Raw genomic sequence first — 26144 nt, 5'->3', positions numbered from 1 at the left:
CTCTCCCATTAAAGACAATAACGCTGGTCTAAAAAAGAAAAAGACAAGAGAAACAACAAGGAAATCTATGGCTTGAAAACTGTTTTCAGCTCAGTGCAGACAATTCACTAGCCGTTACCCCCAAAATTACAGATTACGTCTGTCTTTCCTCAAACCTCAGTACGTGCAAGGAAAAGAATTAACATTCTTTCATCTGGCCTTCAGAAATAGTTCTATTCTCAGTGAGTTTATTTTTTTCTAACTGTGGCTAACGTCTTTTTGCAGTTAAAACAAGACTAATGATACACGTGCCCTCCTTAAACCTAACGTTAAACCAAACAAACACAACAAAACAAACCAACAAAAAAACAAGTTTAAACACTGTGTGGGGAGCCTTTGGAAGTTCCCACAGGAATTATTCCTTTCCCCTGGTCAGTCTCCATGTTGTTCTACGTCCGGACAAGGAAACCTTAATTGTCTCACAGAAACCAAGAAAGTGTCTGGGGACGAAGCCCCAAGGCCCTGGCCCCATCCCCCACGCACGCACGCACCACGCACACACGGCCAAGTGCATCCCCGCCGCTGCGCTCTGACCACGCGCCCCCTTCCCGGCCATGCAGGTGCGCTTGGTCTTGGGAGACCAGAGGCGACGGTGGGGAAAGGAGGGAAACAAGGGCAGAACCCAACAAAGCCAGGCCTGAAGATCACTTTGAAACGCTTCCCTCCCCACGGAGACGCTGCCCCTCCTCCTCTTGTTTGTTTTTATACTTTACTGTTTGGCCCTCGGGCATCAGGCTGTGCGTACTGGAGGGATTACGGCGAGGCGGCTCCTTGGATGAAATATAAATTAAAACGATACTTCCGTCAGTCTGGAATCGGGGATTGTCTCTCAAGGTCTCCCCAAACACTTAATTTCAAATGAGTCTTCATTTATTACTTCAAGAAAGGCCAAATGCATAATTTATCAGCAGCTTTCAGTCAATATACCCTTATAAGCATGTTTCCCATGAGCCCTGGAGTAAAAATATGTTATGCTAATTCTATTAGTTGGGTACACAGAGCTGTCTACGAGAGTAAACAAGCATTAAAAGGCGACACGTGTGAACAAAGAAATACCCATCAACCCGTCACCCGGGGTCACATTACCCAGGGACTGACAAGAAGGTGGCCGACTCTGTCCCATTATTTATGCCGAGATCCTCTCCCCCGCGGCAACTCGCAGCCACCCAGGGGCTCCGTGTGGGTGACCCGGCGAGGGATCCGGGCACGACCGGCGACGGGGACTTACCGGGTCTCCAGCGGCACGTTGCTGTTGAGCACCCAGCTGTCCTGAAGCTGCACGGACTCCGGCGTGGTGGCCAGGTCGTTGGGTGCGGGCGCGGGGGCGTGGATCTGACTCCGCCGGTTGGTCAGCGAGTTCCTGTTGAGGGAGTTGGCGGACGAGTGGTGATGGGACAGCGTGTGGTTGTGAGGGGGTGGCAGAGGCGGCCTCAGCGTCGACTGGCTGTGGTTCTGAGGGCCTGGGAAACGAGGAACGAGAAACGACCACCGGTCAGTGACGGCACAGGACAGCCGCGGGCGCTCTGCCAACCTGGGGAGGAGGAGAGCTTAGCGCCGATGTCTCTAGGCTGACAACTGCAGAAAATTGCCAACTAGAGAGACATAAGACCGCATAAAGCCCCCCAGTGTTAGTTATTAATAATAATAATAATAATAATAATAATAATAATAATAATAATTTGCTTTTATCCATAGGCATTGGATGAAGGATGGGAAACCAGGCTAACCAAAGCAGGCTGGTCGAGGCGGACCAGCGGAATTATTTGAGACATATTCATCCCAAAGTGAAAGTCACATGACATTCAAGACTGATCATTCCTATAGCAAGTCCCTGTTCCATCTCATGGTAAAACGGTATACTGCACACATTCTATAAAACTCTTCCCTTTTTCTAAAGATAATAAGGACAGGGTACACTGTAAGTCACAGAGACGCCACCTTAAGTACCTGGGGGTGGGGGTCAGGTGGGAAAGGAGATGGGCAGTTGGTGGACTAAGGTGAAAGGGCAGCCCTCACTCAGGTGCAGGCCCACATGCCCGTGTGGCTCCAGGTAACAGACCTAGCTTTTCTAAGAAAGCCAAAGATCTGGACTTGTAGATAAAACACCTCATTTTAACAACTGTTGACAAGTCAGTAAAAAATATGTGTATGTATTTCTGTGTGTGTAATATATACATACACATAGGCATGTATATATATTTTTTATGTTTAACGAGTGAACATAAACACACCTGTGAACCAGCTCAGATCAGCAGGTTGCTAACATCTTTCCTCTCAGAGAGGAACCCTGAGGACTCTGTCTCTGGAGAAGGTCAGGGTCGATGTTTTCAAGCCATGACCCTGACTCCACACTGCATCCAGACTTCCAATCTCAAAATCCTCATCCTTGCAAGAAAAACACAGAACCCTACCTCTGTACGGGTTCCCTTGTAAATGTGACCACAGACATCAACCGTCCACGCGGCTTTCCCAGCAACCCCTTCTCCATTCACACAACGAAATATTTTAAGCATAATGAAAATCAAAGTAGTTCATGATGCAATGGAAGCCTATAATTTGGTCTTAATGGCTGCTGAAACATGACTTCTGATTTGTATCCTTTGAGAAAGTTTATTTTTTGAAGCCTCCAGGCAGGGTTGGCCGCTCACCAGGGGACTGCTGAGCCTTGTCATTTTTGGCCCCTGCCAGCTTTTAAAATCCTCAGCTCCTGCTGTCCTGGCTTTAAGAAGTTGGCTCAAGTCATTTAAGCTAGCAATTTGACACAAATTTCAACTCCTTGGATCCTTATGTGGCCGAGCTACATCTCCAAAAGGTGTAATCGACATTCTGTGGCCCCCCATGACACCTGCAGACACATTCCGAGGAAAAGACAACATGTCAAGAAGATTCAGGGTTTGGAGAACAGCATGACCCATGACAATGAGAAAGAAAAATATGGAGGAAAGTGGACCCTCGAAGTTTGCATCTCTGGGCTGAAATTACTGGGGGAATTTTTTGTCTGTGTGTGTGTTCAGAAAAAGACAACTGAAGCTAAAACCCAATGGGAAATGCCACCGTAGGGTTGTATAGATTTTAAATCGCGTCCTCCAAATGAACCTGTAATTTGTATTTTACATTATGTACCAGTGACATTTAAAGTATATCTTTGAGGGAGTCTCATAGCTGGAGCAGGCTATTATATTTCCTGGCATTGTTGTCCGTCTAGTAATGTATTATTATGTAGTTATTTAGCATTTGTCTCGTGTTAGTGGAAAGAGGTGAGAAAAGGGGGTGAAATGATGTAATAATGATCCTTCAGAGATGCTGTCCAGGCCCCTCACGCATGGTTAATGAATTCTCATGCCTCTCCTTCCCCCTCTCTCGATTCCCATCCAAGTGGCATCATTATTCTCCATTAGGTAGATAATTATGGGACTTGCCTCGGGAAGAAGAGATGAATCAGTGTACAAGTAAGAACCCCCCTCCCTGGCCCCAAGCCCTAACTTTCCATCTCCTCCTGCCCCTGGCTCCCACTCTTCAGCTCTCCAGACCACACACTCTCCCAAAGTACAAAGAGGCCGTGTGAAGGATTTAATTCACTGAACAAGACACCGGAACCCTCCTTCTTCCTGTCTGTTCACCCCGCGCTAAGGTGTCTCTGCCTACGCCAGCCCTTGGGGCCCTTCTCAGTCTGTCTGTGTGCTGATGCTACATCCAGGGGTGATGCTGAGGGCGAAGTGGGCACCAGCATGGGGGCTACGTGGTGTGTTCCCAGGGAGCCTCACGGACGGTGCGTTGTCCAGTTAACGAGAAGAGACATCGAGCTCTCTTTCCATTTCTCCTAAAGAGAAGGCCAAGAGCTTCATGGGGGAGTTGGAGAAAGCAAATATGGGAGAAAGATGAACAAATACATAATTCTCCGTTCACCCTGCCCTCCTCTGAAGCAACAGGCTATTTCACTGCAAGTAAATCAAATTATTGATAGCAGTAACAAAAATTATCCTGCATCCTTGGTATTGGAAGATTTTCTCCTCATTACCGCTGTTCATTTCCACTGTGACATTGATTATATCTGCTCATTTATCTACCTATCCAAAAGTCATATTTTTCAATTAAGTACAGGAGACAGAAGGAAAAGACATTATCATACAGAGTGCTAACTGCTACCGTTGGGGCCTATGGGAAGTGATGTGGGAGCATCTTGCAGGATGCGGGGGGGCATTCAGCCAGTGGTTCAGAGATGAAACCTGGAGAACTGGGTTCAAAGATTGGGCTTGCCACTTTCAAGATGTGTGACCCAGGGCCTGTGACCTCATTTCTTTAATTCTCCGTATACTCATCTACCAAATGGCGAAAACAGCAGTAACTACTCATAATATTGCTCTAAAAGTTAGAGGGGACCCTGGCTGGGTAGCTCAGTTGGATAGAGCGTGATCCCGATACACCAAGGTTGTGAGTTCCACCTCCAATCAGGGCACATACAAGAAGCAACGAATGAAGGCATAAATAAGAGAACAATAAATCGATGTTTCTCTCTCTCTCTTTCTCCGCTCCCTCCCTTTCCTAAAATAAAAAAGAGGGGAAGGGGAATGGAAGCTGGGGAACATGCTACCTGAAGGCTGGTAAGTTTCCCCAGACCATGTCCATGGGACACTGCTGGGTACTTGTGAGACTAAAAAGGTGGATAAGATGTGACTGCAACTCTCAAGGGGCCCAGGTTTGAGAAGGGGAAGTAAACTTCGTCTGTCTAGGGCAGAATTCACACACTGACTGCTCCCAGGGTGAGTGGTGTCAAAAACTCAAAGTCAAGATTTTGTACAGTGTTCCAGATTTCTGACTTCCTTTGAAAACAAAAACGTAACAGAAGCACTGAATTTGTATTCCCTCAGGGCAGCAACTGGATAGAGCGGAACGCCCTTGGGTGCTTTTTCTGGTTTGCCACCGACCGGATCAACCCCTGGCATTTTAATCTGGCCAGATGTATGTGGTTACGCTACCCACTGCGAGGCATTTACGTGTTTGAATGCTGGCTTAGCCTGCGGTGCCTTAGTATTCTGTGTGGGTAACGTATCCCTAACATGCCAACACTTCTGCTGCAACTGCTGATCTCAAGCACTTTCTCTGTTTATCAGTTTTCATTACAGTCGTCCCGTGTGCTTGCCGGATGGGACGGTTTTCCATTTCAGAAATGCAAACAGTGGCGGCAACATGCTAACTGCTTTCCGAGAAACCAGATGACATGAAAAAGCCCTTCTCCAAGGCAACCGAGGTCTTTAAAATACGGTAAAACCGAAACAAATAACTCAGTCCACTTTGTGTTTCACACACTTACTGGGTTTAATTAATGTGCTTATTATTAATGGTTCTTCTATCACATAAATACAAAGTCACATAATAATGCAATTGAGCCACGAATAACTATGTAACATAAATGCTTGCTTACACAGTATCAACCTAATAGATATGCTATTAGCGGGCAAAAGGCAGCTGTCATAAAAATCGTGGTGCTAACCCATTACATTGTACCTGATACACCTTAAGCTGAGATGCCGGAATTTATTTTTAGGTACTGTGTGGCTTTTAGCACTAGAACGAAGGAGCTCTAGATTGGTTCTTTGTTTAGACAGGTGAGACCCCTGGCAAAGGTAACGGAATGTACAGACAAGGTGCTTCCTGTATATTTAAAATTTAAGCATTTGCATATGCACTTAATTTGTCCTATTTGCTTGTTTGGTTTTGTTGGCTTGAAAGGTTTCTGCTTCTGCGTTTTTAGACATCCATTGGGGGAGAGTTGCCAGAAATTATGATCTTGACAGAGATGCCACTCACATATTGTCTTTCCTCAATGTCGACTGGTTGACAGTGGAGCCTTAAGAAAGATGAAGCAGGGTTTCTTTGCGGGGTAACAATATGAATTCCAACAAAGTTAGACGTGGGGACTGTAAAATCCTGGAGTAGCAACTAGACTAGTGGTTCTCCGACAGCCTGTAGAAACAACCAACACCCACACTGTAAATAACATACAAAGAAAGAATTTTCTTTGGCGCGAAGGGAGTCCAGTCATAATAACGGGCCCTTGCTGTTGCCTCTTTGTAAATAAACAGCTGAGGGGGGTATTTAGGCAGTCTGCCCTTGACGTGCGGGGTGGGTGTGGGAGAGAGCCGAAGGGCAGGGATAAACTTCGATATCCTCATCTTCCTCTGTCGTCCACACCAATTTTTCCTGGGGATTAAAAATGATCCTAAAAGGCATGAAAGAAATAAAAGCAGAGGCCTGCCCGATGGCTAATAATTCACTCATTCTTGAAGAAGGCATGCCAATTGTTGGTCTTTAACGTCTCCAGCCCCTCAGACCTCGGGATGATGAGTTCACCACAAACTCCCTGCCTTCTACCACATCATGTCTATGGGGCAAGTTGTATCTTGACGGCAATCTGAAGATGCTAGCATCAGGGATGCTGCTGGCAGAGACTCAGCAGTCTCTGGTGGGTGAAAATTGGCACCAGGATGCCCTGTTCAAATTTGACCTGGTAGGGAAGCCAGAGGAAATCGGAGGTGAGGATTTTCAAGAATAACAGCCCCTGGTTAGAACTAAGAAGAGTCTGTTGCAGACATCCAGGCTGGTGGTTGGCTCTGAACCCCAGCTTGGCTGCTTACCAGCTGTGTGGCCCCTGAAAAGCTACATACATTTTTATTTCTGAGCCAGTTTCTTCCTCTCAAAAAGGGGTTTAGTAATTTTCCATCTCTCCTATGGCTGTTAGGAGAATCAAACGAGACTATGTATTAGAGGCCTTGCACAATTCTTGGCATGCAGCAAGCTATTAATAAATATTATCATTATATGTTATTGTGTTATAATTAATAATACTAATAATAGTAATTACAGTAGCAACAGCTCTGGCTCCTGGGGCACCTTCGCTTTTCTAGCTCTTTGGCAGCTTTTGAAGGTCAAGATCAAATCAACATATGGAGGCAAAATTGGCGACCTCAGAACCCACGCCCACCTTCAACTTGTCTGCAGAAGGGCACAGGGACTAAGTGACACGGCCCAGGCCAGTCTCATGAGTGCCTCTCTCAGGGCCTGTAGAAATGAAACTTGGGATTCAGAACCCTCTCTTTTCCATAAACAAAGCAATTGCGGTCCATCCCAACAAAGCAATCCCATGGGCAACAGTGGCTGAGTTACGTTCTCCCTGTGTGTCTGTTCCTGTGCTAAGTGCCGCGCGTCAATTATTTCGATGTTTTTCCCGGCACTCCTGTGGGGCAGGTTCAGCGATCACCTCCCTTTTACAGATCCAGCAGGTAAGGTTCCTGGAGATCAGGGAAGGCCCCAACGGTCATGTAGCTTAGTAAGTGCGAGAGCTGCTGTCGGATGCCAGGGTCTCTCCCCAGCTCTGCCACGTGCAAAGGAACCCGAGGCTGCAGCGTATACTCACTGAGGCAAGGAACGAGGACCCTCTCTGGTTCACACACGCCCTAGCAAACACAGGAAACCTGGCTTGATTCATTTCTTTTCCCACCTGCATAAATGACAGAACCAAACCTTGGGAGAAATGGGAGGGAACGGCCTGCCTCCCAGCTCTGCGCCGGAAATGCTGCCTGAGTCAAGAGAAATGGTGCAGAACCACCGCCCTGCAGCACGGTCCCTTTCTGTGCCTTCCCAGAAGCACCCCCCCCCCCCCCCCAAGCTGCAGCCCTGGCTCGCAGAGGAGTACGCTGCTCATTCCCAGCGCCTCCCGCCTGCTCCGGCTGGAGGCCCTTTGCCAGAAACCCAGGGGTGGAGGGGTGCATCCAGATCCATCCTCCTCCTGTGTGTGCAGAGAGACTTCTTTATTCGTCCTGGGCACCTGGGACATTCCGCTTGCTCCCTCCTTCCCGGTCTTGATATCTACTGAATGATTGGTCCCGAAGTCAGGGGCACCAGTCTGGTCCGTGGCCTGTTAGGGATTGGGCCACACAGCAGGAGGTGAGCGTTGGGCGGGCAGCAAGCTCCGCGCTGCATCTGTATTTCCAGCCACTCCCCATCGCTTGCATCACCGCCTGAGCTCCACGGGTCCCTGGCGTCAAAAAGGTTGGGGACCGCTGCCCTAAGGAACGGACTTTCATTTTTGATTACTGCCCGACGTATGGTAGTGCTGGCTTTGCAGGGCAGTTCACCCGTCCGCAGTATCACTTGGACCTGGCTGCTATTGTCACAGGCTGCGCCTTTCTCCATGCTTCAGAAGAGAGGAGAGAAAGGGAGGAAGGATGAAGATCGGGGCCAGGCTGTGTCTCCTTTGTCGTCTCCGGGCCCGAGGCTACAGTCCTGGCCAGCGCCCCTCGCCTGGTGCGCACAGTCCTGGGTCAGGGAGCTGCCCTGGATGGAAAGGCCCCTTTCAGCCTGAACAGAGCGCCGGAGAGGGAAATAGCTGCGCACCCTCGTAAGCAGTCATTGGTCGTTCTCCTGCTCACACGTGACCTCCGAGGAAAACCTTTCCAATGTGGTCACAAGGACACATAGATCAGCGCTGCACGGTGGAGGCAGGCGTGGGGTTTACGGGTGGGAGGAGCCATCATCGGCAGGCGTAGAAACCAAGCGCTACCTGCATTCCTAAAAAACTAGGGTTTAGGGGCACATCTGAGGTCGCCTGAGAATGACAGCTCTTACTTCACAAGCACCAGCGGTGTGTGAAGGCCCTGACGCATCTCACCTTATTTAAAACTTGTAATAATCTTCCAAGTAAATACTGTTCTCCCTTTTAAAGACGAGGAAACGGAGGTACAGCAAGGTTAAATGATATATTTTCCTCCTTCAATTTTGTATTTAACTGTAATGCATCTGTGCCTTTCTCGAGAGCACACTGGGAACATCTCTTTTGGAAGCCCTGACACATGGTTTTATATTATTTTTGGACTCTCCTGTTTTCTTGCTACGTTGTGGGCTCCTCCAGCACCAGGCATCTCTTTCATTTTTATATGCCCAGTGCAAGGCTGTAGTGCCTGGCACAGAGCTAGTACTGAATGAATGAATGAATGAATGAATGAATGAACGAACGAACGAACGAAGGATTGAACAAATGAGGGAATGACTCACGTTCTTGGTGGCTATGTTTGGAGAGCCTCAATGGAGAAGGGCCAGAGCAGATGTCTGCCTGTTCTTGGAGCATTCCAGTTGTTGGCTGAAATCTGATGGCTCTTCCTTTAATTTAATCCCATAAATTCTTATTGCCCTTACAGGGCTCTTTAACAGGGAGGCAGCTGGACACTGGGAAAGGGATTCTTTCTGTTTTTGTTTGCTTATTTGTTTTTCCTGGTTCTGCCTGACCACCTAGTCTATTTCTTTTTATAACAGCTTTATTGAGATGTAGTAAAGTTCAGCTTTTTAAAGTGTACATTTCAGTGTTTATTTTTCTCTTACCATGTTCACCAAGATGTGCACCTATCACCATGCCCTAACTTTAGAACATTTCATCACCCCTCAAGGAAACCCCATACCCACTAACAGCCTCTCTCCAGTCCCTCCTTTTCTTAACTCCGGGCAAACGTTTATCTACCTTTGGTTTCACTGGATTTGCCTATTCTTGACATTACACAGACAAAGCAATTCCCTGTGACTTTTATAACCGAGATGTCTGTTGGAGAGCCCAATGGAGCCAAAGTTAGGTCTCAGATGGGGAAGCCTTCATACCACTTACAGGTATCTGACGCCAGTCCTTCACAGGAGGTTTCCGCTGGGACCCTGCTGCTGTTGATATTCTTCAGACCTAGACTGTCAGGTGACGGATGACCATTTGAGAGCCTATGGTGGACCGGAGGGTCCGAGGGGCATCCTGGAACGTGTGCTGGGGCTTCAGGCTGGCTGGAATCCCAGCAGAGGGCCATTCCTGCTCTGCTAAAGCCCAGCCCCTCATACGGGGAGGGGAAAGGAGGCGGGAACTCTTGAATGGGATGTAGGACCAGGGATTGATCGATTGATTGTAGGTCTGGGAATATCTCCCCGACACAGGACAAGTTCTCCCATCAGATGGGTCAGAAAGGGATTTTAATCATAGGTTCCTCATCATTTGCCTGTCTTCCTATATACTCTCGCTTTCTGAAATCATCGGGAAAGTATTATATTACTTGAGATCAATGTGAACTCCATTTAACTACTTTCTCCAAATGACAAAACCAAAAAAATAAAATAAAATAAAATAAAATAAAAGACCACTTGAAATACTTGAGAGGAGGCCTGCTAAAGAGAAGATTTTATTGCAGAGTTACATCTGAGCAGAGCCTATCTGTGCATTTCAATAAATCTACATTACCCTTGGTATTTTGGCATCCTCTGGGAGAGGAAAGCCTATCAGTAGAAAGTAATGATTTCAGGTTTTTCAATTGCCCTAAGGATCTTGACAATGCTATTAAGACCCATGCTCTCCCTATCGAGAAGTTTAGGAGTGAAATTATTAATACGCCCAGACATTATGTTGATTGTTACACTGTGGCAGAAAATACTCTGTTATTTGAGCTGCATTATCACTTTCCCAAGCAGAGAATTGCAGCAAAAATTTAAACTCTTCTCATTCCAGCTCATTGCATAGCTTTTCAAGGTCTTATTGTAAAATAGGCTGGGCAAAATTTGGATATTTCCCTACCCGTGAAAAGTAATATGTTTTTCAAAGACCAGACTATATATATAATTTTTAAAAAAAATAAAACTCAAAGAGGGATTTTCTTCCATCAGATGTCATTCTTCAGCTTTTAAGGTTTTCTGTGGGATGTATTTCATACTTTTTCCTTCTTTCTTTGAGATGGTCACAATGCTTTTCCCTGAGCACAGGAAGATAATTCAAACAAAGGTAAAATAGGATTTTGGTTTCAGATCGAGCCTGTGCTCAACAGGGTGATGGGCAGCTCCGATGCCCACCCTTCATTGGTACCCAGTGCACCAGTGGAATGACAAGTGCAGAATAAGTGTTCACTTCAAAGCTCCGCAGAATTATTCACTGTCTGGGTGACCTTTTCCCCAAATCTCTCATGGTCCATGCCTGATAGAGCAAGGGAACAAAAGTTTCTCCATACTGTAGAGACCGGAATCAGCTCAATGTCAGACCTTAAACTGCATCTGGTTTCATGTCATGTGACCGCTGCTATAATGGGATGTAGGTGGTCCTGAGGGAGATATTTTCAGGATACCGTTTCTGCCTTCAAAACACATGCACTCACTCACTCTCATGCATGCACAAGCACATGCATGCAGCCAGGTAATTACCTATGAAAACAAATACCTGAGAGCTTTCCAAGGAAGCATTGCCCACCCAGGATTTCACGGCGCATGTACTGTCAGAGCATGCCTGTTGGACTTATTCCTAATTGCTTAGTGGTTTCTTTCAAACTTGTGTTCTGGTTGCTTTGCATCTCCCAAATAAAGCGGATCAGACATTGCTCCTGGCCCTTGTTATCATACAGCATGGACCCGGGTACCCCCTGCTAAGCAGGGAAAGATGAGAAAAATCTACACACTCCCCCATCCACAGCAAATTAATAACCATTCCTACTTGGTAAAGAGTGTTAAATGAGATAGTATACTTAAAGCGACATTGCTTAGGAAATGCATTACAAATAGGGAGTACTTGGGAAATGTCATTTATTTTTGCCTAAATAAGCTAATTCTTTCTTGCAGTGGTAGAGAGAGGAATAAAAAGACCCTGTGATTTAAAGATTATTAATTTAATGACTTGGAAAACTTCCTGTTGCCAGATACGTTAAAGGTAATAAATAGCACCATTAAGAATAAGGGTCCCTTTGTTCTACTAATGAGTTAAAGGAGCTCTAAGTCCTGCAGATTATCAAAATAACCAGTGTTCTTTATTTTCACCTTTTGCAACTTAAATGCATTGAAATAAAACCATTGATTGTGGGCAATTTAAAGGGCATTACAGTAGCTTTTTTTTTTTTTTTTTTTTTTTTACCTTTTATATGTTTTCTTTTTCCCTATGAAAATCAGCATGCAGAAGACCCGGGTTTTCCTGAATCCTGGTGTTCCTGTTTAACATAAGCCCTCATTTTGCGTGAAAATTCTACGGTCAAATCAAGACCGGTAAGTTTCGTTTGCCCACGGCCCTCTACCCCGTCAACGAGACAGGCCGGTTGATCTGTCCCTGCAAGTCACCATTCAGCAACTCACTGAGGTCCTGAGCCATTCATCACAGTTCCATGGTTTAAGTCATGAATTAGCAATTTGTTTCTCAGGGCTTCTTGGTTTACCGAAATTTCCTCGTATTTATCATCTCAAATGGGATCATTCTTAATCCCATCACAGAGAAAGTGAGTCATTGCTCTCATGAAATAATCAGATTTGGCGGAGAAAATAATTTCTATCTCTAACACTGTTTATCTGACACTTTAATAGTGTGGTCTGGGAAGGCTTCTCAATAAGATGATATTTGATCAGAGACCTGAAGGAAATACAGAGCCATTCCAATGTCTGGGGGAACAAGGTCTCAGGGAAAAGGAAGAACAAAAGCATTTTAAGTCTGGGCGGTGCAGAGGGATTGGCCAGACTATCAGCCTGAGTTCCTCTCTTCTATTGTTTCAAGCCTAGTTCTCAGCGAAAACATGGAAATACACAGGAAAGGCCCAGATCCTCACTTGCCTTTGCCACATCTGACACTGAACCAAGCAGGCTTCTGTCCCAGGGCCTTTGCACTTGTCACACCCTCGGCCTGGGGATACAGATAAGTGAGTGACTCACTCTCTCAACATGTGCAGGTCTTCTTTCAAATGTTACCTTTCAAGACATCTCTGCCCAGACAACCTCAGCAGTCTCATCCTCCTTGCTATGCTTTCTTTTTCTCTAAAACAGATGTCATCACATTGTTAATAACTGTCGTTTTGCTCTAGAAAGTAGGCACCTGGAAGGCAAGGATACTGTTTTATTCTCTGCTGAATCCTGGGCTCCCGGAACACTGAGCAAACACCATGAAGGGTTACCAAGTTAATTAATCAATTACATATTGAGAAGTATGGCAAGTAGGAAGGAGTTGAACAAAGTTCAAATTCTAAGAGAAGTGAACATCTTTCAAAGGGACTGTCACACGGTATTATTTGAGACAAATCTCAAAAGCATGAACTTGACCAATGTTCAAGACAAATAATTGTGGACTTCCTTGCCAAACACAGCTCTGTCTCATGCAAACTGTAGCAATTGTTTCTCTTCCTGCAGCAATGGAAAAACGACAACAAATGCTTTCCCAGCAGAAATCCCCACAGAACTAATGATGGCAGCGGCCTCTGACATGCCCCACGTGGGAACAGACACATTTTATTTCCAAACTCTGACTAACAGGATCTCTGGTGGCTCTTAGTGCCACTTGAAAGTGTTTGCTTTCCATCACAAATCTATCCAATTGGAGAATCTTTGCTACAGGCCACTGACTTCCTCGAGCAGGGTGAACCCTGGTTCATCCACGTACAGTTGGTGATACGAAGAGCAACTGGATGTGGCAAAGGATCAGATAGCTCTGCAGAGGGTTTGCAGATCCAAAGCGAGATAGATGGAGTCCCTCCTCCTCCAGGAGACTTTCTAGATCGGATCAGATAAAATTTAAGGGCTTCCTAACTCTATGCTGACAAGTATGAGACATTTTATGGTGGCTCTGTTCTAGAACTAACACTTGAGTTAACACTGCCCCTTTATATATTGAAGAACTCCATTTGGCCACATTTAGCCCATTAAATCTTCATACGCCTCTCTACATTATACATGGCGTGCAACTGGAAAGCGTTTCTGTTAATGGGGTCCTCTCTGTACAAAACCTAGCAATATCATAGGCAAGTAGCCACCCGATAAAGCCTTTCATATTTTGAGGGAGCCATCCAAGCACTGGCACCTCTTTCCAGAAAATTCCTTCTGCCTTCTCTCCAGTTAAACTTCTTACACAGGAGTCCTGCCACACAAACTCAGTCGCCATGGCCAACGACTTTCAAGCATTTGTTGGTTCATTTCTTCACCCATTTTCACTTGTTCACGTGCTCATTCATTTGACAATTAATTACTGAGCGTCTTTGCTGGGTCGTGTGGATTTTTGAGGTCAGAGTCTCTGGTATCTAGGAAGGTAAAGAAAGAATCATATCTTATGTCAACCTTTTTGTTGAGTGACAAAGATTCCATTCTTTCTTTCCCTTGTCATTGTTAACTATCCAAATGCTTGACACGTCCTCCTGGCCAGGTGGCTCACTTGTGTGGAGCATTGTTCCGTACACCAAGATGTTGTGGGTTCAATTCCTGGTCAGGGCAGATGCCTGGGTTGTGGGTTTGATCCCCAGTCGGGGTGTGTATGGGAGATAGCTGATTGGTGTTTCTCTCTCTCTCCTTTCCACTCTCTATAAAATCAATAAACATATCCTCGGATGAGGATAGAAAAATGCTTGACTTTTCCATGTATGCTTTCATTTGAATATCATCTCATGGATAAAAATGTTGTAAGGGCCATCATGACATCCAATTCTGAAAAGATTTCATAGATGCAAATTATTAAGCTAAGTGGACCTGTTTCTCCCACTCTCTCTACCTCGGCCTAATCTCCCACGTGGGGCCCTCATCCATGCGTGTCCCAATGTACAAGGCCTTTGGCTAGCATACCATGTAAAGGACACTCCATGGCGCACAGGGAAATGCATGCAAACGTTCATTGTTACCCGTGGAGAGAAACTGTAACACTTTGGTTTATTTGTGGTTTCAACTCAATGTGCTTTTTATCAACTGCCTGTTAAGCTTCATTCTAGGCAGTAGAGAATGACAAATTGGGGTCCCCAGTTATGCACGTGGAGTGCACATGCCATGTAGCTTTCCTCGGAAGGTTTAGGCCTGGAACCCCTGCTCTGGGTTCTGAAGCATCAGCAGGCCCCACGTAGCTTTGGGGCGCTCTTTGGATACACAGAGTGGACGAGGGAGTGGATTCCCAACATGACAATGGAAGTGGAAGATTGGACAATCGACCTGCACACCTCCAAGCCCCCCGAGCATCATTCCCCTGCTCCATGAACAACAGAAAGGTCCATCATCATGGTTTTCTATTGAAAACATCTAGTCTGTACCAAAGAAGAAACCATAGATAGAACTGAGAAAAGCAGGCACACAAACTTTATGCTTCTTTTAAAAAAAAAGAAAAGGTAACTAACAGAAAGGACTCTCTCATTGGATGATAAAAGAACAAGAGCAGTGAAATTAACCAGAAGCAGTGTGTGACGGAAGTGTAGAACATACTTCTGAGAGACATGAACCCTAATCAAAATATCATGATAGTAACGCTCCTACATGGGGTGGGACTACAAAATGGTACAACCACGCTGGAAAACAGTTCGCCAGTTTCCCATGATGTTACATTCACCCTACCACCTGATACCCCAATCGTAGCTAGTCACCCTAAACAAAAACTTATGTTCACCCAAAAACTACATGTGAAAATGTACAGCAATTTGATTCATAATCACCAAAAACCAGAGACAACCCAGATGCCCTATAGCAAGTAAATGGATCAACAAAGTGGGGTAACGTATGATGGAATACTACATAGCCATGAAAAGGCCCGCTCCAGATGCCTGTGACAATGTGAACATATCTCAAAGACACTGCACTGCATGGAAAAGTCAGGTTCAAAAGTTTACATACTGTATGATTCCACTCATAAGACATTCTCAAAAAGACAAAGCTATAGTGGCTGAGAACTGATCAGTGACTGCCGGGCAGTGGGACTGGGAGAGGGTGTGACTATGTAAGGAGAGCACGAGGGAGGTTTTGGAGGTCACAGAGTGAGCAGTTCTGTGTCACACCAACGACGGGAGCTACACAATCCATACATGTGTTAAGATTCACAGAACTGTACACAACAAAGGCAATTTTACTATATGTTAAACAATATATAACAGAACAAAACCTAAACACCTCGAAGGATGTGAAGAACAGGTCAGAATTATTTGGTATTGATAGGGGAAGGGGCAGGAGCTACTTCAGGTAGAGAGATGAGGCCATTCTCTCAAAAACAAGGCGCAAACTAACCCCCAAACTTGAAAATCTGTTCTCAATAGATATACTGTAACCTTAAAAATAAAAACAAACAAAGAAACAAACAAAAAACCACTGGGAAAAAAAAAAAAACTGGAATCAACATCTGTGTAAAAATCCCATCCACACATTGCTAACAGTTTCTGTATATCAGTTCATTTGCATATCGTTTGCTAAAGCTCATGTGTCTGTTGCAAGCTGCTTAAGAAACCTCGCCGTGTGAAAAGAAGAATGGCTTTGCCGCACAATGCTGTCTGCTTCTCTCCCGACACTCAGCGCAATCCATAACCTTGTAGAAACATTAACAGCGCGACATTATTCATCACAATAAGATTATTAGTTGATGGGAAACAAATTACAGAGCCTCACAACCTGCTGTACTTCCTGACGGCACACGAGGCAATTTTTCATGAATGGAAATTGCTACCCGGGAAGAGAAACTTCTGTTGGTCTCGTGAGGTTTCCAACGGCAGAAGGGGTCGCTTTGGGGAGGGGGACACACGTGCGATGTCGTGCGAGGAGAAACAAAGCTTAAAGAGGGTTTCGAGAGAACGGGGACGGGCGCTCACGGTTCGGCCCGTCAGGGGGAGAGAGAGGCCACGAGCTGGAGAAATGGAGGAAATCGCCCTGCTTTGTGTAATGGGACAGCGCAGCTCTGCACGAGAGGCCGTGGGTTTACTGAAAAAGCACTTCGAGGCGGGTAGGGAAGGCCAGCAGTGCTGAGTAGGGGCCTGACAATTTATGGGGCCCGTCCAAAATGACTTGGCTTTTTCGGGTCCCCGTGCTGTGAATGCCAGCAACGAGCGAACACCTTCTCATCGTTTATGTTTAAAAAAATTTTTTTTTTTTTTAGATTAGGGAAACTCCCGTTTATTATTTATTTATTGACGATGGTTTTTGCCTTCTCAGCGTTCACACCTCACTCACATCCTCCTGAAACACCTGCCTGGGCCCCCCTCCGCCCCTTGCAGGTGGCACTGACTTTTCTCTCCTGCACAACTTCCAGGGACCACAGACATGTTATTTTCCCGTTCACTGCTCCTTCCTGCCCTTGTCTCCTGGCATGAAGGACTGAGCCCCAGGTCCAGGGTCTGCTACAGGAAGAGTCGGGGCAGCAGCAATAACTGCTTGCTGGTAAGCGGATGAATGAAAAGGAATATCAAGAGTGCCAACAGCAACGGCCTAACCTGGGGGAAACAGGGGTGGCAACATGAGCAGGGCTGTCTGTGCTGCCCTGGCACCTGGGACCCTCCCCAGTCCTGTCCTTCAGAGCCCAGTAGGCTCCCAATTGAGGGGGCTGGGAACAAGCAGAAACAAGAGGGAGGTACAGGAAAGGAACACTCTCTGGGCTCGCAACACCGGTTCTGGCGGACAAGGGCGGGCCCCAGGAAGTGTGGAGGGCGACGTGTGGGAGTGAGGAGTCTGCCAGGGGACGGCGGGCACGGACGGGTGACTCAGGGCGTCCCATTGCGCCCGCTGCTCCTCCTGGCTCCTCGGCGGCCCCCTCAGTGCATAGAGCCGTACGCGTCTTATTTCCCCTTCCCTTTCTGGGCGCCCTCTGTCCCTGACTCTGTCTCTGTCCCTGAGGTGCTCTGACCTTCCCCGCCATCACTCGTGAGGACCCTGCCAAAATGCCATCTACTGCTTTGATATTTTCCACCCCTTCTCTTTGCGTCTAGTCTCAGGGAAAGCCAATAAAAAGCCATCCTTCTGCCTGCCTGGATTCTGGATGATTCAAGGGCGGTGCTGTCTGCACAGGCGTGCGGTTGAGCGCGGCGTAAGCTAAGGCTCCAAGGTCAGCTCGTGCAACAGCTGACTCTAGAGCTAAGAACACAAATATTGGGCCCTGGGGACCCTCTGTTGCACAGGCCAGAGCCGTGATGGGTTCTGCGTCCTGAAACAGGACAGCCTTGTGGGAGACGCGGGACGGGGCAGCAAGGTGGGCGAGACCGGAGTCAGACGGGCGGCAGCCGTCCCTGTCTTCCCTCAAAGGGATCGCGCTGCCAGTCTGCTGAGTCCCCAAAGGCTCTCAGCATTTCTCCTCACTCCAGCCAAATTCCCTCGTCCCAACGTCTCCCTCTAAAGGAGGCATTTCTCTATGTTTCATCAGTGGCAAGACTTGTTTTTCACAAGGAAGCAGCTCTGTCCTTGCTTTTAAAGTCACAACCAATGCGGCCTGTCTGCAACCTCCCCAGTTTACATTTTTGGTAAGAAAATGGAGTGTTGCTGGAAGCCGAGCAGTTTGAAAGAAGATTTCGGGAGAGAAAATTGGGATCTTTCTCCTTCCTCAAGGAGGGCATCTGGTTTCCTGAGCTCAGTAAAACATGGTGGTTGTCCTCCGCTCCCAAGCTCCCTCCCTCCCACTGCTTAAGAATAAACCATGGGATAGCACAATGGAAATGCAAAGCATCTGGGAGTTTATAGTGCATTCTAATGTAATAATACGTGGGCAGATTTTTACTAGAAAACAGCCTTTGCCAATCGAACCAAAGAAAGTAGTCCAGGGGTAATACGCCCCAATTTAGCCTGGTTTCTAGAACTGGTTTGATAATCCCAGGTCCAGTAGCACCCTCTATGAAGTGTGGGCTCAGGTGTGTTCACCATATTTATACTGCATGTCTTATCCTCTAGTGCTCAGTGTGTGCTGAATTCATTTTCATACTTAATCATCAGCAATACTAGGAAGAATTATAACACCAGGACCTAACTTATTTGAGCAGTCATTAACACAGAATGATATGTAACCCTAAGAGGTTTACTTACTTAACACAGAAGAATATGACTATCTGAGTAAGATAAGCTTAGCCGTCCCAATGACCCTAAGGGAAGGGGCCCATTGTGCAGATCGGGACACTGAGGTCTAGAGATGTTAAATGACTTGCCTTGGCTCACACAGCTGGAAGTGGAGAACCAGCCCAGGCCAGCTGCGGCTCCAGCCCCTGCTCCTCATGCTAGGTGGGTCACAAAGGCATCTCTCATCCAACATTATTCATGCAGGAGGAGGCCCCAATGAGTGAACTTTCCAGATAAGCAAAAACTTACTGTCTGCAAGTGCTTGGATATTTTAATTTTAACCATGATGTGTGGATCTAATAATTTGCAATTGGAAGTTAAATTTGGCTGCATTTTTAAAGAGAGCATAATGAGCATAATTCAACACTTAATTGATGACTGGAAACCTATTAAGAGCAAACATAACTGTATTCTGCCATCATATAGCTGGCATCTCCTGTTCATTTACCGTCCCCCTCCCTGAGGTCAGGCTGTCAGGTGTCAATCTTGGGGACACTTCTGCTCTGCACCATGACACCCCCATTTCTTTGTGGCTGTCCATCTCTTAAGTTCTGAGTTTTAAAAAGTTATTCTCTTTATTAAAATTTGAACGTTAAGGAAGACCAGATAAAACCTCAGATAAAGGGCCACTAAACTACAGAGCAAGGTCTTCCTTAAAGCTGTTGGAGAATTTAAGAAGGCTTTGTAAACACTGATTTCTCGACTTGGCATTCTAGTCCAGAAAGCCAAAGCGGCCAGGTGTCTGTCAAGAACATGCATTGTGTTCTGAATTGTTACTTAACAGGTTTCCATGCGGGATCTTGTTTTCCTAGCTGGAATATAACACTGGAGGGTGGAGAGTGCTGTATATTTGGAAAATGTACCCTCTCCGGTGCTTAGGCCAGGCCTGCAAAGGTAAGAACCTCCTCTCCAAGAATTCACAGTTTAGCTCTTTTCAGTACAATGTGGAGGCTGCTATGGGTGAGGAAATGACGGCCATGTGCCTTGGACTTGACATTGGCGAACTATGGCCCACAAACCATATTCAGCCTCTGAGCTAAGAACGTTTTGCACATTTTGAAGGGTCATAAAAGCAAAAATAGAATAGGTAATAGAGACCATACATGGCCCACAAAGTAAAGCCAGAAATAATTACTATCTGGACCTTTACAGAAAAAATTTGCTAACTTCTGGCTGAGTGGATGATGGAAGGCTTCCTGGAGAAAGAAGTACATGAGCTGCCTCATTTTCAACTCATTAGGGTCTACTTCTGACTTACATGCATAAGTGTATTTGTTTATTGTGTGTATATGCTTTTTGTTTGAGTGAATGAATGATGAAATAAGCCAACATAATTGGTAAGTTCAATAAGTTATGATCACAGACTATAGTTCTGGTTCATTCCACTGAGCTGATACCTCAAGCAAACACGGGCTCTCCAAATGAGACACATTCACATCAGCACCTTAGAGAAATAACTGAGAGAAAAAAAATAAATAAATAAAGCAAAGAAACAATCAAATTTCCTTTCTCAAGTTCTACATTACGTCCAATCAATCTGCATGCGACTGAGATCTTCAAATATGAAATTAGAGCAAGGGACGCTCTGTGAATCCTCCAAGAAATTACACCTCACAGAAGTTAACGCTCCCTTTCCTCTGCCCACCTGCAATCAGCCGTCCTTACCTGTAACTGTTCACTTTGGGCGGCTCAGCACAGACTGACGGTAAAATCAGCAAACATTTTTCTTCTTGGGTGTTTTATATCTCACCTACTAGTTTGGCTTCATTGAAACAGAAATGTCATGCTGCTATTTTAGAACACTCCTTGAGTTGGAACAGAAAAAAAACACTATAGCTGATGCCCTAGACAAAAAGGGAGGGGCTGCAGATTTCATCTCTGGAACAATAGATTCTGTCCTCAAACAGTTCTTCATCTGTGATGGGGAAAAGGCAGAAAGGCCCACGAGATTCCTTCCAACCACAGTCGAACCCCGAGTTAAATAATCCAGCTATTTCTGAAGCAATTAGCAGTATGTATTATTTCCTAAACTCACAAATGGAATCATTTCGAGAATTAGGGCTCTTGACACGATTCACTATAAAATCAATTACTTTTAAAAGCAAGAAGCTCATTCTCCACCCCAGGAACATATGATCCACCGCCTGCCTGTTCCAAAAGATGCTTCGTGCTTTGTTTTATTTTTTTCTAAATGGGATTTTTTATGGGATTGGGGTGCTCTCCCTTCTGGTATTATGGGCACATTTCTGCAGGAAGTAATTTCCAACTCATCCCTGCACTTCTATGACCATCAGGTGGCCCAAGTCATAAGCATTCTGCATCTACACCATTGGGAAACTTTCATCTCCTGGTAGGAATTAAGCTTTCCAAAGCTGATACGATCTTAATGATCAGAAGTGCGTTCTGGCCCACGTTCAGTCTCTCACACCATCATAAACTACAGTAGCTCCATTGCAGATGGGGAAAAGCTGATTCAGGGAGATACTGTACATACCCATCTGCATAGTAGGAATTAGGCCGGACTTTACTTTCTTAGAGAGGCTTCATGGAGAACATGTTCATTTTCATCAAAGGCAGGTGATTTAAAAGTTTCACCTGAGATGGTCTGGTTAGCAGGGGACCTGGGCTTATTACTGATGCCAATGATTTTCAAGAGACAAAAGGGGCTATTTTATTTCCAGAGCAGGTAGTGTAAGGCATCGTCAGAACGGTGTTGTATGACTTTGGGATCTTTTGCTTTTTGTGGAAAACAAAGGGGACTAATGCCTCCCAGCTTTGGCCAAGTTGTATGTGTTATGGAAAGAAGAGATAGGATGCCCATATTTCTCAGTATGTTTTAAACTTACCGTTTTCTACCAGAGAAAAGTGTAACTTTTCTTTTTCTGTCCATTCTAAATGTCATTTAATGAATTTCCAATTCGTCCAATTAATGGCACCTTAAAAAGAATCCATATTTTCTTTCCAAAAGAATTTTTTGTGCCCTAGGAATGACCTACTCATGGTCAAAAACTAAGCTTTTTTTTTTTCTAAAGAAAAGAAAGCTAAAATAATTCAAATTAAACCATAAATCAATTGTCAACAAATATCAAAAATTAGGATTTTTGGAGCAAGCCTAGAGTCTGTGCCAAAAAAACAAAAAAATTTTCTTTAAAAACAAACAGTCTTCTCATTAATTCTTTAGATAGTGTCACTAATGTATTCATTCCTCCAACAAATAGAAAATTGAGTGTTTAAACATTTATCAGCGTCCTGATGAAAATTAATTGTTAAGAAATCTGTATTTGTGGGTCTCAGATCCTGGCAGTCCTGTCATTTAGTTACCTCTGAAAAAGCCCCCTTTATCCGAGATAGGCCAAGCCCAATTGATCTTTTTATGTCTCTGGTCTGCTCTGGAAGAAAGTAAAAATTGTTATCTCCCCAGAGCACAGTAAAGAGAGCTGAGCACATCTCTTCTTTAAGCAATAACCATTAATATGGGTTCCGCTTGTCCCAGACATCTGAAATGCTGTGGGCTGTATTTTCTGGCACGAGAACAGTGTTGTCTTGAGAACTGGTGCATGAAGATGACGGAAGGCAGAGAGCCAGAGCCGAACTGCTCACGGGTGAGCCTGTCTAAGGGACAACACTCTTATCTTGCAGGAAAGCAGAGCCCTGAGCCACAGAGCAAAGTTTCATAAATCTCCCCCCCGCCACGCCAGTTTGGTCAGTCTCTCTTCTAGCTGGTGGCCCAAGGCTGACCTTGACTGGAATCCACTCTCCCGTGTAAGGATTCTAAGGGATCTGAAATAAGATCACGAAAGAACGTCCCTCAGACCCCTACAGGCCCAGACCCCAGTTTCCGTGACACCCCATTCTATGGACAATCTTTCCTGACAATGAACCAGAAGTCATGCTGCAGAAGTTCAACAGGCATTTACTGATCAGCTATTTGTACCCGGGCCTGAGCTTGACGCTAAGAACACAGTGATATCTAAGACTTAAGTCTCTACCTGTGGCCCAGTTGGTGGGACAGACCCTTGAATAGACCCGGAGAAGCGGTTTGAAGGAAAATGTGCAGTCTGTTCTGAAGATGTGATCCCAGGATACAAATGTATAAGCTTTTGCATGGACTCAGAATTTTCTAGAGTAGAGCAATTTCATGAGCAATGAAGGCAGGCTCGAACATCCTCTTGGCGGCATTTCTCAAATGCTCTTAGAAGAGTCCAGGCATTACCATGCTCTTCTTCACATATTCCTCCAACAGACATTGGCGTCTCTTCTGTGCCCTGGGAAGACACAGGCAGATCGCCCCCATCTTCAGGGATCACCGCATAATTATACAGGCTGCTCTTCCCACGATTAAATTTCATGAAGCTCTAGCTATCTGTCTAAAAATCTCTCCCCGAACTCTGCTGTGGTTCCTGGGATCACATTAGGAATCTGTTTTATGGACTTAGAGGAGATAAATGCCTTCATAACAGGTTAAAGCTCCCCGTTATCTCATTAATCTGGTTATCACCCAGTGTCTTATAAAGGCTCAGGGTCCTGAGGGCTGACAAATAGAACTGGTGACTTCTGATGCTGGGGGCAGAATGAGATGGAAGCCACGGGCATCTGGGGGGCAGGGGGATGTTACAGAAAGTAAGGAAGTGCTCAGAGAACACACAATAAAAGACAAAGATAATTTTCCATACTTGTCTTAGATTCTTACTGTGCCTCTTCCCCTAGGAAGAGGAGGAGGAGGGACAGGTGGAGGAAGGGGAAGGCAAGAAGGTGAGAAGGATGAAAAAGAAAAAGAGGAAGAAGAGGATAGAGAAAAAGAAAGAGGAGGAGGAGAAGGAGGAGGAGGAGGTTGTTTAGTTGTGATTAATTGACTTTCCTTTCTTCGAAATTGAATAAACCAAATCAGCCCACCTCCTGGACATCGCTGGATGTGTTGGGAGAATGTCGCTGATACCCTTGCCAAAAGAAGCAGTTAGCTTTCCTAAAGTACGCCTTGATAATCCCTGGCATTTGTAATTGAGAACATCAGCATTACTGCAGCAGAGAGTTGGCTAAGGCAGAATCCAGGAGGCTAGGTATGGGTAGGCGCCAGGAGACGGGTCAGCAGCATGGAGTCAATAGGGTGTCCTGCAGTCCAGGCAAGCCAAGACCCTCAACAGCACGCTCATTCTGTCCAAGCCAGAGCAGCCTTCCCAGGGGATTTAGATAAAGAAATTGCGCACTCGAAAACTAGGTCCTGATGCTGCATGCATCACTTGCTTTTCTCAAATGCAAACTACAGTATCCCCTCACTTATCGCGGGTATTACGTTCCAGACCCCTCCACTCCCCCGCGAAGTAGGAACCTTACATTTATTTCCTAAGGAGGCACTCTGTCCTCCCTATTGCAGCACACATGAGGAAGTCCTCTGTATGGGTAGGGAAAAAAAAAAAGAAAGAATCGATTCATGTACTTCAGGCTCCCCCAGGGAGTGACATAAACCCAGCTGGTGTCCCTGCAACCAGGAGACTGCATTAGCATCACGGCATCACCCGGGAGATGTGCAAAATCACATGCGGCTAACATCTCCCCCCACTCAGCAGCGTAGATACCCACAGGCACGGTTTGTTCTGCAATGTCACTGGAGCAATGGAAGGTTCAAGAAATGGGCTCCCTGTATTGCGTGGCAACTGTGGAATTACAAGGCACTGGGGAGAAGTAGGAAGTGACGTGGAGACTGTTGTCCTTCGACCGATGAAGTCAGCCCCATTGAAGAAGTGGATGTTAAATGATGAGCACACAAAACAAAAACAAAAGAGAAGAGATCCAAATACATTTCTAAACACTTAAAACCCCCTTTTCTCTAGCTCTTGCCCATGAATCATGCTCACAGACATATATGCACAGACACGAAGGGTTACTACCAAGAAGACAGAATTCAAACCCCAAGCGTTTACTTCCAAATGTTCGTGGTTTTCACTGAAATGTTTAAGTTTAAGATCGTTGCAGATTTGCGTGCAGTTGTGAGAATGGTGCAGACAGGTGCCAGGTATCCTTCACCTAGGGTCCCCCAGTGGGAACTCACGTCTTGTAAGACAATTAGCCCAGCGTCACAGGTGAGAGCCTGACCCCGACGTGGTCAAGATACAGAACATTTCCACCCCCAGGAGCGTCTTTCAGGTTGTTTTACAGCCACACCCTCCCAACCTCCTTTTTAAAAACCAAGGTGAACTTGACACACACAACTCTTCATCCTACAACATGGAACGTTCTGAAAAATATCTCCACCCAAGTAACCAGAAGCTTTCTGCGGACAGAGACTATCCATCACCCCAGAAAGTTCCCTCATGCCCTTTTCCAGGCACTCCCCCACCCCTGTTGTCATACTTATGATTTCCCTCACCATCGATCAATTTTACCTGTTTAGAACTTATGTAAAAGGAGTGATGAGGACGCACTGTCTTGTATCTGACTTCCTTTACGCTGCATGATATTTTTGAGACTCCTCGACGCTGTGTTGTTCTGCGTGTGATGCCTTCAGCGTTTGCTCTTCCGTTCCCTAGTGGGTGGACGTCTGCTTTGTTTCCAGTTGGTCCTCACTGAGAACCAAGGCTGCTACTAACATGCACGCACAAGCCTACCTTTGGACATCCATCTTTCTTTCTTTTGGGTTAACACTTGGGATTGGGAACTCTGGGTGTATTTTTAACTATAGAAGAAAATGCCAAACTGCTTCCCAAAGGGATTATGCCAATTCCCTGCCTCTGCCCCATTGTATATGAGGTACTCTACATCATGCCAGTTCGGTGCTGTGAGTCTTTTAAATGTTACCCATTCTGGTGGGTATAAAATGATACCTAGATTTTATTCCTTTCTCCCTGAAGAAAGACAAGGCAGAAAGAGGGCCTGGAGAGACATTTGGGATCCAGTGCGTGCATTAGACTTCTAGGCCCACTCAGTGAAAACGCCAGGTTTAGCATCTAGCTGGCAACATCAGATTAGACAGGCAACCTCAAGCTCCCCAGGGGCTTCTAAGGCGGGTGGCCCCCCAACTTCACTTTGACAAATGGTGCTCGGAATCGGTTCCCGCTGTCTCTGACGTAGGCACTCAGTGCCACCCCTTTTAGGTTTTAACGAACACTGGATCTGTGCTTTGGCTACCTTCTGTTGACAGAAGTGTTAACCTATGTCACGAACAAAAAATATTTTACCATTTTCATGCTCCTGCCAGGAGAGAGAAAAACTGGCTGACAGGTGAGACCAGCCAGCTGGACAGTCTCACCTCCTCTGTGTGCTGCTGTCGAGAAAAACAATGTTTGGCCCATCAATGGGCACCCTCCTGACTC

General features: G+C 45.7%; 1 protein-coding gene across 1 annotated transcript in view; it reads right to left on the bottom strand.

The window, feature by feature from the left end:
- LOC150000980 (teneurin-2) overlaps positions 1-26144 on the bottom strand; it is a 612383-nt gene that overhangs the window by 261288 nt on the left and 324951 nt on the right. The window contains exon 3 of the mRNA XM_090288551.1: positions 1268-1499. Within this exon, the coding sequence (XP_090144677.1) occupies positions 1268-1499 (232 nt within the window). The remainder of the gene's footprint in view (positions 1-1267; positions 1500-26144) is intronic.

Source organism: Furipterus horrens, unplaced genomic scaffold (genome assembly GCF_987537825.1).
Source record: "Furipterus horrens unplaced genomic scaffold, mFurHor1.1.pri manual_scaffold_10, whole genome shotgun sequence".
Lineage (NCBI taxonomy): Eukaryota > Metazoa > Chordata > Mammalia > Chiroptera > Furipteridae > Furipterus > Furipterus horrens.
This window is presented reverse-complemented; position numbering and strand designations above follow the sequence as displayed.